This window comes from Populus nigra, chromosome 7 (assembly GCF_951802175.1).
Source record: "Populus nigra chromosome 7, ddPopNigr1.1, whole genome shotgun sequence".
Taxonomy (NCBI): Eukaryota; Viridiplantae; Streptophyta; class Magnoliopsida; order Malpighiales; family Salicaceae; genus Populus; species Populus nigra.
The window spans coordinates 16,929,456-16,943,918 of record NC_084858.1 but is presented as its reverse complement, the minus strand read 5'-3'; the positions used below and the strand labels follow the sequence as shown (position 1 = coordinate 16,943,918).

The 14,463-nt window shown below is 35.2% G+C and overlaps 1 protein-coding gene across 1 annotated transcript; it reads right to left on the bottom strand.

Moving 5' to 3' along the window:
* Positions 1 to 9,674: 9,674 nt before the first annotated feature.
* Positions 9,675 to 13,353, bottom strand: LOC133700003 (protein SGT1 homolog). Its single transcript, XM_062123554.1, has 10 exons — positions 13,066 to 13,353; positions 12,688 to 12,757; positions 12,142 to 12,266; positions 11,865 to 11,985; positions 11,577 to 11,673; positions 11,418 to 11,483; positions 11,044 to 11,185; positions 10,370 to 10,452; positions 10,187 to 10,291; positions 9,675 to 10,086 (listed from the first exon to the last, which is right to left on the bottom strand). Exons 1-10 carry the CDS (start codon positions 13,220 to 13,222, stop codon positions 9,979 to 9,981), a joined length of 1,074 nt encoding a protein of 357 aa, XP_061979538.1. The 5' UTR covers positions 13,223 to 13,353; the 3' UTR covers positions 9,675 to 9,978.
* Between the last annotated feature and the right edge of the window lie 1,110 nt (positions 13,354 to 14,463).

Here is a 14,463-nt window from a genome sequence, read left to right as displayed (position 1 = left end):
TAGAAAGAGAAAGTTGCGGTATACTCCTCGCAATCCTTCACCTCGATTTCTATGTTTGGAGCTTCTGTGCCTTTCTGCTTGACAGCTCCACCTACACCAACTCTCTTTGGTGTCTTCGTCTTCCATCATAGGCGGTTGCCTTTCATCACAGGCGTTTGCACCCCCTCAATTAGGTGCTTCTACAACAGTTCTCTTTCCATCCTTGCATGCATTGGAAAGGTCTTCACCTGTTGTCTTCATCAAAAGCACAAGAGACTTCCTGTTGTACAACTTCTACATAGTCTCTGCTCCGAGCTTCATCTGGGAACTATTCTTCTCCTTGCACTTATTGTCTAATTACAGTACCTCCTATGGGTACTCCTGCACAATCTTTGTGTGCCCTCGTGCAATTTCTATTCTCCAGATTTCTCCATATTCCTTGCTTATGTTTGACAACAACTCATCCTGTCACAACACCTGTTCAAGTCAAAATAGGGTGCCAATCTTTATCTCCTTGCTATATTTCTCTTCCATTATCAGGGTCTTCATCAATTCTACCCTCGAGAAATCACAGTCACCGAATCTAACTTCTTTGGAGAAATCACTACTCTATCAGATCCTTGAATTTAAGGAACCCAACTGTTCCTTTGTGCTGTCGTCTTGCTAGTCTTCAACCATTTCATTTCAAATTGCTATATATACGAAAATAGTAATGTATGGATAATCCTTCAACTAAGCAAGTTCCCAGGAAAGATTAGAGGGGTCACACTGGTCCCGCTTAAAACTCAATCTCCTATACAGAACTTTTCAAGCCATATCTATCCATTGTACTGTCTTTCCGTATATACAACCATTTGCTAGCTTTGTTGCGGCTTTCCTTTACAAATGATCTGGAATATACTGGTTTAATACATGATTTCTCAACATTTGGCGAGACTACCAGTGCTTAGATTCATCAAGATTGGTCTTCGTCAGTTTTCACTCTTCACCTCAAATTGTCCACTTGATCGGGTGTCCAGAGTGTCCCAATTTTGCCTTCCCTCAAGGCAATTAAAATTCTCCCCACTTAGCAGTTCAGCACATGCCATTGGGTAAACATGTGTGATTTCTTCTTCTTCATCTCCAACGTCCACCATGAAGACCATCGAATGCCTCCTGATCAGGCAATCTCTTTTGTTAATTCACCACCGCCACTTTCGGTCTCAAATCTCAATGATCGGACCATACCATTGCATCCGAAACGATTAAATTAGTTGGAAACAAGTCTAAAATCGTCCAAATCGCATTTCAGACGGCTAAGATTTGATCAAAACAATTCTAGCCTGATAAACGGCCCAGATTCAATCTCAGATCTGGTTGCACGTAGACTGTGCTGCACAGAATCTTATCCCTCGGCTCGCAGCTCGGCTCGGCTCCATAAACAGCTCGGTTCATCTCGGCTAAGTGTGATGACGTGGCAAATGGGTCCCGTTGTGATGACGTGGCAGATGACTGGTCACTGACATGGCATGGCAACTGTGCATACTGACATCACAATTACATCATGCTGATGTCATCCCTGGCATGCCTGCTGTGCATGCTGACATCACAATTATGTCATGTTGACGTCATCCTTTGCATGCTTACTGTAGACTACCACCTCGTCGGCGCGTGGGGGCGCGTTCGATGTCCGTTTTTGACGCCGTTTGCACCAGTGGCTTCGTCTCGGCCTCCTCTACACAGTGGTATGGTCAAAACACCATTTTGAAAACTTTTATTTTTGAGCAAAAATCAAACACCCCTTTAAACCATGTGCTCTGATACCAATTGTTGGGGATTTTTGCTCCCCTTGCAGAATGGTGGTGTTCAAGATCATTGCTCAAAGGAGGCTAAGCACACTAGCACACAATATTTAACGTGGTTTGGCAAATCGCCTACATCCACGGGAGAGATCGATATTATTAGAGATAGAGAAAGAATACAACACACAGAGGAGGATCACATTCACTCAACTCTACTCCCAGCTCTCTTGCTGCACTTGCAGCTGCTGCCATTGCAGCTGCTGCCATTGCAGCTCTCTTTCTCTCCACTCTCTTGCACACACTCACGTTCTCTCTCACATTTTGCTCTCTAAAATCATGCCTTTTTTATAGGCATCCATGGTGCTGCTCCACTTGTTCTTTTATCAATAATGGTGGCCACCAACTCCTACTCTTTTTCAATAAAGGTGGCTGCCAACTCCAGCTCTTTTTCAACAATGGTGGCCGCCAATAGTCAATGGTTGGTGCTGTCTATTTTCTGCACATGCAATGGCAACAACCTAACAATCACCCCATTTGCCATTCATGTGGGGCAACTGTCCTCTTGCTTCTTCACCACAGGTTTGCATCTTGCAGCTCTTCCAAGCTTACCATTTTGAGAGCATCTGTGGCTGAGTTTATAGGTACTCACCAAACCTTTCAATCACCAGAGTTACCAAAACACACCTTTTCTCACACCTTTTCTCACACAAAAGGATCACTACAACCAGATGGTCTGCCACTTCACATCTGAAGAGTGTTAACGCTTGTCTCTAGGACACACTGCATTCCCCTTCGAGCGTATCAACCATGCTCGGTCCAGAATGATTCATCAAGCCTTACACCAAGGCTTACAACACCCCTCTCTTTCTCTCTTTCTGTCCTTGAGAACTTTCATTTTTGAGCAAAAATCAAACACCCCTTTACACCATGTGTTCTGATACCAATTGTTGGGGGTTCTGCTCCCCCTTTGCGGAACGGTGGTGTTCATGATCATTGCTCAAAGGAGACTAAGCACACTGACACAATATTTAACGTGGTTCGGTAAATCGCCTACATCCACGGGAGAGATCGATATTATTAGAGATAGAGAAAGAATACAACACATGGAGGAGGATCACATTCACTCAACTTCCATCTCTCATTGCTACATAGGGTAGCAGCTGCATAAGGCAGCAGGGCTGCTGGTGACAGCCCTTCTCTTTCTTTCTCTCTTTTGTTCTTGCTTTTTCTCATACTCTCTCATTTTGTGCTACACTCTTGGTGTCTATTTATAGACTTCAATGACAGCTCCTCTTGCTCCTTTGTCAATAATGGTGGTTGTCAAACTTACCAACTTTGACATTAGACAATGGTTGTTAGCTGCCACCAACAACCCACCATTGTAGCCTCCTTCTTTGACAATGTCAAGGGGCTGCAAATGTTGCACCAACAGTCCTCTTTGACTCTCACATGGTAGTCATCTTCTTTGACAATGGCAGCTACATAATTGGCAATATTCCAACATATTGGTACTGGAGCAAGCAGAGGTTCCATGATCAAGTTGATTCAAGCTATCTTTTTTCCCTAGTTGGTTCAGTTGGGAAATTTGAGAACCTGACAGAGGATCTAGAGATCAAGGAATGATGATTTTTGGCAGCTGTAAGATATGCTTTTATCTGCACATATTAGTCTCTCCCATGTCCCAACTACCTTCTTGTAGGCACTCCCTTACCCTACAATTACTGCCTAAGCAGTCCCTTGACAGTTTAGAGTAAAAAGCGGTACACATTTGGAAAAATATTTAAACAAAGTAGCATTGGTTAAAAATTTATTTGAAAAATAGCATAGGTGGGAAATAGAAATTTGGTAAGAAATATAGTTTTCACCTGCGAGTTTTGAAAGGCTATGTTGCTGCCGCCTGTCAAGAAAATAAAGAATATAATGGTTAGCAAAGTTTGTTAATATAGTTAGACAGTTAACAAAATCTGTTACTGTTGATTAGATTATGTAACCAAACTTCTCACCTTTAGTTCATATAAAATGAATGTAACAGTGCTGGGAATGTAAGCAATGAACAATACACAGAAACATTTTCTTCTTCCTCTGCATTGCAGCATCTTTCTCTAATTCTGTTCTCTTCTTGTTCATCTCTGTAACAATTCTTACTAGCTTATCATGGTATCAGAGCTTAGAATTGTTAATATCTTGTGATCCTGTGATTTCTCTACTTCTAATATCTTGCTAATCTCTGTTTCTGGCATTATTATCGCATTTTTAAATCAGTTCTTTCATAATAATCAATCTGCCTATCATCTGTTTGATATATTGTCAAACTGAAAAAATTCTTCTTCAACTCTCTTCTCAAATCTGTTATTCTCTTCCTCTCTGTCTCTTGAACTCTAAAAAATAGTGACTACTTCTCAACTTCAAATCTTCTAATATCTTGCTAATCTCTGTTTTAGGCATTATTACGCCTTATTAAACCAATTCTTTCATAATAATCAATCTGCCTATCATCTGTTTGATATATTGTCAAACTGAAAAATTCTTCTTCAAATCTTCAACTTCCTGCAAGATTCTTCCTTCTCAATCTTTGATTCTTTTCTTTCCTATCTCTTGCACTCTAAAAATGTTCCTTCTGATCCCGCTGCCTCCATCTTTCTTCCTCTTTCTCCTGGCGTAATATGGTGTACTCTTTAAGCATAGAAAGAAGGCGGATACCATTATATAAGAATTCAGTGCCTCTCTCGCTTTCCCATGTCATGGTTTTGGAAGCCAAAGCCTCCACCATACCTGGCATTTTATTAACCAAATTACGAGCTTTCTCAGCATGCTTAAGAGTCAGGTGAGCATCTCTCCCAACATTGTATCGATTGTCATCCCTGATATATTCCTCAAGCCAGCTCTCCTCTTCACATGCAGTCAACCATTTCTCAACCTTTTCAAGTATTTTTTTCCTGCTAAAAGATTCCTCCTTAACATTAGCAATTTGAAGCTCAATTTGCTCAAGTATACATGCAGGGTCCATGTTTCCAGATTCTATGTCTTCAATAGCATATTCTTTTGCAGATCAGTTTGCTGATATACTAACTAAAGGTCTGTCCACTCTTTTATTTTGGCGTCACTGTTCCAATCTTATGCTTGGCTCCTCCAAGCCTACGATTGAGGGGGAATGTCAAGATATCAAAGGCTCTGCTGCTGCCACCTATCAAGAGAATAAAGAATATAATGGTTAGCAAGTTTGTTAATATGGTTAAACAGTTAACAAAGTCTGTTATTGTTGATTAGATTACATAACCAAGCTTCTCACCTTTAGTTCATATAAAATGAATGTAACAGTGCTGGGAATGTAAGTAGTGAATAATACACAGAAATATTTTCTTCTTCCTCTGCATTGCAGCATCTTTCTCTAATTCTGTTCGCTTCTTGTTCATCTCTGTAACAATTCTTACTAGCTTATCACCCATGTCCCAACTACCTTTTTGTAGGCACTCCCTTACCCTACAATTGCTGCCTGAGCAGTCCCTGGATAGTTTAGAGTAAAAAGCGGTATACATTTGGAAAATATTTAAACAAAGTAGCATTGGTTAAAAATTTATTTGAAAAATAGCATAGGTAGGAAATAGAAATTTGGAAATTAATATAGTTTTTTAAAATCTTAACTCTGATCTTAAACTTTAACTCTAACTAAATCAAACCCTGACTAACCTCAAATGCAAACCCTACACTACCCTATCCTTAAATTCTAACATGAAACCTTAAATCTAAACTTTAAACACTAACCCTAAATCCAAACCCTAACCTTAACTAACACCAAATACAAACCCTAAACATTATCCTAACCCTAAACACAAATTAACACAAATTCTAAATTCAAACCTCAAACCCCAAACCCTCAAATAATGATCCTAAACCAATCCATTATGTCACTTGTTTCCCATCGCCTCTCTTTTCCCTAATAAAGGAGGCACATGTATGTTATATCAATCAATGCCCAGGATTCTCCCAACATTTTACATATCATGCACAAGGAAAATACCCTAGATGAATTGGAAGTATTGCAACTTATATTTGTATTAATAGCCATACTTACCAAAAATAATAATTTAAGCAAAATGTCATAGGCAGCACTAACGTCCAAATCCATGTCTTTTAGACTTTTAGTAGCCAATATCATAGTTTTTAAACCCGGCCCGGTCCAAGACCCGGGTTCCGGGTTTTGACCAGGTCACCAGGATCAATCGCTATTTTTAAAAAAATCAAAATAGCGTCGTTTTAGTAAAAAAAAACAAAAAAATAAAAGTCAACGGGTTGCCACTGGGTTTTTGACTGGGTTTTGCCGGGTTGTCCGGGTCATGACTTTTTTTATTTTTTTAACCTGACCCGGTTCCAGCCTCGGGTTGACCTGCCAGGCCGAGTCAAGTTTTAAACATCTTCTAAATTTTAAAGGCAAAAGAAGCTAATTGCATTTATCTTTCCTTGACATGTAACTACCACTTCATAGGTGGTCTGCAGTATGCGGTGGTGGGCTAGCTTAAATTTTTTCCACCATAAAAAAGATATTAAAATAAGTGTTCTCAAAGAAGAAAAAAATAGAAAAGAACAAAAATTGTGAGTTTAATAAGTTTGTATAATTTTAATAATATAACTAAAAATACAACAACAATAAATAAACTAATAAAAAAATAAAATAACAAATTTGAGCTCATTCGGGTTAGCATGCCAAATTTACACCATAATCATAATACCAAGGTAATCCTGTTGAAAACAAATTGAAAACAAATTGAATAAAACAATGAATCTCAATTATCTAACAATCCAATATCGAAGAGCAACTGAAAAAAATAATTCATAAAAAATAATAGAAAAAAAATATGAATCAATCAAGATTAACTTGTTAACCCTGCAACCATGTGTATAGGATTGGGATAACCCTATGACAGGAAAGCGAAGAAAAAACAAAAAAAAAATCCCAATAAATAAAACATTTGATGGATAAAATTGAAAAAAATAAAATTTATAAAGAGACTAAAAATATATCAAAGTCAACCCGTATTAATATTAGAAACTCATGACCCTTTTCATGAGCCTAGAACTAATTCATAGAAGACAAACCAAAAAAAATAACAAAGTAAAATTCTCAACCACAAAATATTAAGGGATGAAATTGTAAAACAAATATCAATAAAAAGAATAAGGACTAAATTTAACTTAAAAATAAATCAAAATCAAATATGAATGGATGGAATTGAAAAGAAAATTCAATTAGAAAAATGATAAAAAAAATTAAAGAAACAAATTAAGAAAAATTCAAACATTACTCACCGAACATGACACGTATACAGGCATACTATAAGAAGAACGACAGTTAAACATGCCCTCTATAAGAAGAACAAGTCAATGCAAGTTCTGAAAGGTTAATCTAAAACATTTAGGCTCCGTTTGTTTACTGAAAAGTAGGTTTTTTAGAAAGTAAATTCCAAAAAAATGAATAATTTTCTTATGTTTGGTAGTGTAATGGAAAATAAATTAGAAAACATTTTCCAGTATTTGGTTATGTCATGGAAAATGAGCTGGAAAATAACTTATTAATGTTTTATTTTTCTCAAGTTTATTAAAATAATGAGGAACAAATCTTACAAATTAAAAAGTTAAATGAGAATGAAATTGAAAAAAAATATAATTTCATAAATTATCTCAAATAAAATAAATAATAATCAAAATAATAGAGATCAAATTTAAAAAATAAAAAAAATGAAAGATGAAGAAATTAAAATAATAATAATTAACATTTCATAAATTATTTCAAATAAAATAAGTAACAATCAAAAGAATGAGGACCAAATTTGATACATAAAAAATTTCAATAAAAAAATGATAAGAGAAAAGTAAATAACAATTATAAAAATAAGGATCAAAGTTAACATAAAAATTAAATTTTAAGAGATGAAATTGAAAAATAAATATTCAAAACAAAATATTTATAGCAATCAAAAGTTTGAGGACCAAATTTGATATAATCAACAAATAATATGACATTTCTAAATTTTTCTCATCTTCCAGAAAGTGTTTTCCGCCCAAATTTTTCAGAAAAACACTTTCCTGGAAACCAAGCTAAATTTTCTTTTAACTGGAAAGTGTTTTTCATTGAACAACTTTTCTAATAACAAACAAATACAAAAAAATTTAAAAAATAATTTTTCAAAAAATAAATTCCAAAAAACAAATATAACCTTAAGCACATCAAATTTCCTTTAAGTATTTTAACCACCTTGTACCTGATTTATGGGCAGGTTCTATGATCTCTCAACAATATTATGCTATTCTAGAGATCGATGTACAAACTAAACGGAGCTTTCCCACTACACCATCCGCCATACTGGAAACCAAATCATTTTACTTGGGAAACATTGCAATATTTAAGGGATATATTACACATCAGTTATTCATTCAAACTGAAAGAAGAGATTGAGCTTTCAATAAAATCAAGAATAATTTAAATTTCAGTGGTATCATCAGTGACATATGATCTTTTCAAAAATAATTAATTTCTAATTGTTCCAGGATCCACTCATAGGTTTTCTTTAAGGTTTTCTTCAAGGATGTTTGGAATTGTGGTTGCAGTTATTTTTTTAAATGTTTTTTATTCGGAAATACATCAAAATAAATATTTTTTTAATTTTTTAAAAATTATTTTTAATATCATCAAATCAAAATAATCTGAAAGCCTAAAAAATATTAATTTGAAGTAAATAAAATTTTTTTAATCTTTTTAAAAACATTTTTTAAACACAAAAAAATAAAACAGGTTTTTTATCAGCACGGCACAACCAAAAATGAACTTTCTTTAACCAAAAAAAATCAGAATAATCTCAAATTCCACAAGTAATTTCCCCATGATACCACTCATAACCATCAATAAGAAAAGCAATGGTGGATCAAGTGAAATTCTGCCAACTACAGAGATCAGCAAAACTAGAATTAATTTGGGATTCTAAGAGCAGTTTAGTCTTGTACAATCTGAACTGGACTGACTGTATAATATGAGGAATCACTTCAGAGAATGAGAGTTGAGAGCTGGGTGCTGTGAAAATTATGGCATTTCTCTCTTTCCAAACAAAGTAAACAACACCGCATTCCACAATCATTCACTTAATTCATACCCAATAACAATTGCATGTCTCTAAAAACACAAATCACAGAAACCTAGTATCAAAATGAGCATCCCAAATATTACAAGTCCTAAGGAGCAACAACTCCACTTTTGCAACATCACCACACCATGTTTCTTAAAATTAGAGTTGCTCAATCCAAAGATATAGTTTAACTGATTAGGTTATAGGTTTGATCCTTAAAAGTCATTAGTTCGAGTTTAACAAATCTCAGAGTCGTTAGAAGCTTGTATGATCATTAACTTCAGGATTCGTAGAATTAGTCGATGTTAACTCCATTTTCTATAAAGCAAACAAAACTCCATTCCTATTAAAGACATACATCATGTGTGCATTGTTCCCTGATGTTAATTGGTGGTGGTGGTGATGAACTTATGCCTGACCCTCCAGAAAAAATGCATGCTTTTGGGTTTTAAGATTGAATGTCACTGACCCTCATTCAAAAAATGTAAGGGAGACACTATAAGAGATGAGATAATAATCATCAAAGAGGGAGAGGGAAGTGGGAGAGGGAGGTCGTTTTTGGGCATTGCGCTTTGTAAACGACGTGTCATGGATTGTTTTTTATTATTTATTTATTTTTACTGCATGTTCAATATACACCTCTTCAGCACACCCCAATCAACTACTATTATATTTATTATATTAATAATAAATTTTAAAAAATAAAAAATATATATATTATTTTAACATATTTCTATATCAAATAATATTTTAAAAATCAACCCTTGGCTGACTTTTTTTTAAATCAAGGCTACAAAAATAAAAATAAGGAGATGTTGACACTCCATGGATTTGAGCATTGAACAATCAAAGGGGCAAAAAGACCAGTACAAGTAGACTAAACAATATGAAAACTGGATGGCAAGGGAGACATTTTACAACCGAAACAGTTTGTTTTCTGGAGTACTGAACAGCAGCGGTGAAGAAAGAAAGGAACACAAGCTGTCAACCTATTCTATTTTGCACAGTTTTTCTTTAAAACAAATAACACCGACTAACAAAATAGAGCACTGTTTTGGTTACAATACATTTCCATTTACCGGAACCAGCATGCGGCTCGGGGCTCAGTACTCCCATTTCCTCATCTCCATGCCATCAGGAGGGCTTCCCTCCACCGTCTTAGTACCCACTTCTTTCCAGTTTGTCGACAGCACCGTCCCGTTGGACTCCACCTGTTGTTACGAAAACAGCAGAACGCACAAACAAACATCAGGAAGCTGTTCCTTCACCCCATCAAACATATGTATAACATAATTAATTCAAAGGCCTTACAAAAGACTTTTGCATGGCTCTTCTTGTGTCTTCATCAGCATCTTGGTAAATTTCTCGGAAAAATTTGTTCAAAGCAGCATCCCCATCTAGCTTCTCCTCTTTCTCCTGAAATCGATAAATGATATCTCATGCTTTGGTTATGAAATGAGCACAAAACATGAGCGCAGAATCAACAAATATTACCTCCTTCTTCACTTCAGCTTCAATCTTGTCCCAATCAACTCTTTTTGGTTTTGATGAGGGATAGGTAGGCCTTTGAGCAATCTCTGCAACATTCATCATGAAAAGCAAGCAATTTAGCAAGGCCATGCAGCATGCACAAGTTCAAGCTACCACTTAGAGGCTTAAAGCATCCCTGATCCTACCGACACAATTCTAACATAAACATTTCCAAAACAAGCCCTGACCCCTTGGGAAATGCATCTCATCACACATGGCACATTCCCATAATAAGTCATCGGTTCTTTTGGATGTTAGATACACAAATGAACTGCAATATTAGTTGCGAGAATTTCACCTATACTGGGTATAAAAAATTTTACTACACTAAATAAAGCACCAAGTTACCTGAGAAAATGTACTAAATTAAATATTATAATTCATAACAATTAAAGCTTGATGATGCAAGATGTAACATGTATAATATATCACCTTGAAAACAACAATGGGCAAGAGGAAGGGGGTTAAAGAAAATGTTTCAGAAGCATGGATTTCACAATCAGTTCAGCCTCCAGTTAATATTGATAAACAGTTGTCTTTTACTCTTGTTTAACATATCAGATGATATAGATATGTATTGCTAGCCTCTTATTTAACTTATGAGATGATACACATGTATTACTAGCAATTTGACATACCAGAGGAAACAGTAATCCTTTTTACCACCGCTGTCTCCTTCTTGTATTCAAGAGATGCCCAGTGCAGACCTGGTTCAGCTTTTGTGAGACGGATTTCAACTTTGGTGGACAAGACGTTAAATTTGCACTTGTCAAGTATAATCTGTTGGCACAAAATTTGCATCCAGAATAAGTAGCAAGAAAAAGCTTCCCCTACAGTATTACACAAAAGTAGAAGAGGAAAGGACTCAAAGAATAGCAGTAGTAGAAGATGCTGATTATTTTATGATAACCCTTCATTCCTCTCATTTCAAACAAGTAAATGCTATAGAATCAAACAATTATAGCCTGCTCAAAAGAGAAGTACATTCCAGAACGTTAATCTCAATCAATACCTTCCCAAATAAGCGAGTTTGAAAATAGTACGCATCTTCACCGGGAACATTAATGTGAACACTTAACTGCAAAGCAATCATCGCACATTAGAATCTAGAAGTTCAACCCCTTGTATCCAGAAAAATATACAGAGAAAGACTTCTAATTGACATGCATACAATCTGTTCACCAAAATCAACAGTAACACTGTCGGCTGGTATGCCCTTTGCAAATATAGTCACAACCACCTCTTCTGGCTTTTGGTAGAATTCATGCCTGTACAGTTCAGTAGACCCATTACGTATTCGCATGAGAAAAACATAAAAATACTAGTATCCAGTCAGAATCGGAAACAATACTAGAAAGTTTCAGGATAAAAGCAATCCTTCACCAGCATTGCCTTTGAAAATCAAAACCATGAGATAGGAGGTGTCCACAAGGATACACAAGCGCAAATTTGCACTAACCTGTACTTTGGCTTGGAAGGTGTTACCATTGGAGCCTGACAAGAAACGTCTTCTGGCTCTTCTTTTAGGGAAGGAGTGTTTACTGGGGCCTCCACTGCTTGCTTTGTCTCACCAGTTTCCTCTGAAAGGACATGAAAAGTTTGTTCACAAGATCATGATAAAGCAACAATGTTCCTAAAAACACTAATACCATCCTCAACAATTTTGTTTAGATTAATAAAATATGAACAATTGGACCAAGTATTCACATTGATAATGATAAAAGAGAACTACATACCTGCAATGCGCTCATCACATTCTTTGATAAAGTTAGCGAATCTAGACTCTTCTGTTGCCAAAGACGCTCCTAATTCCAACGCTGCCTTAGCTGTCTGATACTCCTCAAGTTTCATGCATGCAATACTGCAACAGAGATAGTGGCAAGGGAAAATCAATCAGAAAATCCAGTGAACAGAATCAGATAATTCATGAGAAGAAAGGTGTACAAATGCATGAGGTACAACCAAGGGCACTACTTATAAGACACAGAATCCTTACACCGTGAAATAATGAATAACCAAAATAGAATTCAAGACAGAGTCGTCACTTCTTGCTTTGTGATCTCGATTTTACTACCACAAGAAACCCAATTTTTCTTCAGAATTATCATAAACTCACATTTCAATTCAATCACACACACACAAAAGCACCACCAATTATACACCAAAACACAAAGAAACCACAAACTCCACGCTCATAATTCCACTAAACCCCAAGCACAAATTCATTAACTCAAAAACCGAAAATCAAATCCAACAATAAGCAAACGAATTCGCAAACTAACCCTTTCCGCAAGTAAGCTTTAGCCATGGAAGGATCCAACTCAATCGCTTTGCTTGCATCCGCAACAGCCTCTACAAAAACATACCAAAATACAAACAAACTTTCAGTCTCATTATTATTTTACTTTATTTTTGATAAATAGTTTCTCATTATTAAAATCAATAAATTAATCAAACCTTCATTAATTCACAATTACATATTAAAAAAATTCACAATTCTGTTACGATTTATTAATAACTAATTAACACAGAATATGAACAAGAAATCGTAAAACTAGGATTAAAAAAACAGAGAGCAAGCGAGAGAAAGTGAAGCGATATAAAGGAGAGAGAGGGGTTGATGTTGTGGTGGTGGTGGAGCGAGGGTTAGTTAAGCATACCGGTGAGACTGTTGAGTTTGATATTGGCCTGAGCACGGTCAGCGAGGAGGTCAGGATTGGTAGGGTTGAGAGCGATGGCTTGGGTGTAGAGATCGACGGCTAACTCGAAGTGATCGTCGATGAATGCTTCTTTGGCTTTCTTCTCCAGATCCGCCATCGATTGAATTCAACAAAAATCGATTCAGAGAGACGGAGACGGAGACGCAGAGTCTAGAATGGAGAGAGAGGATGAGAATTTGATTGACTTGGGAGTTGAGTTGCTAATACGAGTCTATTCTCTACTAGTCACTCTTATGTTTTATATAGGATTGGGAAAAAAAAAAAGCAAAATTACTAAAAAGTTATTTTCATGAATAATATTGAGTAATTTTCTACTCGGCTTTAAATATTTATGAATATAAAATATATTTTAAAAAGATTATTAAAACACAGTAATTTATCATACAACAAGTGCAAATTAATTATAAAATATATGTAAGATGAAGTACTAAATGATTTTAACTTTCAAATGAAGTTTAATACATATAATATTGAGATAAAAGAATTTTTTTTTTTTTATAATAATCGTTGTAAAATGTTTGTATTGTTTTTGTTTCCAAGCAAACTCGAGCTTGATTGAAAAAACAACAAACATGGCTTGAATATTATTCTAGAGCTTGTTATAATCTTAGAGCTCAATTGGAAAATAATTTAATATTTATAAATTTATTTTATAATATTTAAATTGATTTAAAATTTATTTAAAAATTTAGTTACGGTTATTTTTTAAAGTTTTTTCATTCGAAAATACATTAAAATGATAATTTTTTATTTTAAAAATTATTTTTAATATCAGTGCATTAAAATGGTATAAAAATATTAAAAAATTATTAATTTAAAGTGAATAAATAAATAAAATAATTTTTTTAAAAAATACTTTTTAAATATAAAAAAAATGAATAGTTTACTGCCCTACTTTCACATGGGGGTTTGTATTTAATAACATGGGAGATGTGTAACTATTATTAGGGGATTTTGTTTTTGGTAAAGATAATAATATAAAATGTGAAAGTTATTACTGAATTTTCTTGGCTTATTGGGTGAGTTTATGGGGTTTTTTTTCCTTGTTTCCAGGCAAATAAGTGCCAAGTTGAAGTCCTAAATTAAATTTAAAAAAAAAATCTATAAAGGAATTAGAAACAAAATAAAAATAAAAATCAAATCGGCGAGCAGACACGCTTTCTCCTTGTTTTGGCTCCTTCAAGGAACGCGTGAGGAAAAAACAATGCACAGATGCTCAAGAAGAGAGAGAGAGAGTGACGATTGCTTGAGCAGTATTACAATAGAAAGGAATCTCTTTTCCATTAAATTTCCTGAAGCCTGATACACCAAGAAAAGGATCTCCTCTATGACCACTGC

Bases quoted from the DNA above. Each gene is read 5' to 3' on its own strand.
- LOC133700003 (XM_062123554.1), bottom strand. From the start codon at position 13,222: ATGGCGGATCTGGAGAAGAAAGCCAAAGAAGCATTCATCGACGATCAC. The intron at 12,758-13,065 runs GTATGCTTAACT...ATGTTTTTGTAG, and splicing joins CAAACTCAACAGTCTCACCG to AGGCTGTTGCGGATGCAAGC. The intron at 11,484-11,576 runs GTATGCATGTCA...ATTGCTTTGCAG, and splicing joins TTGATTTTGGTGAACAGATT to TTAAGTGTTCACATTAATGT.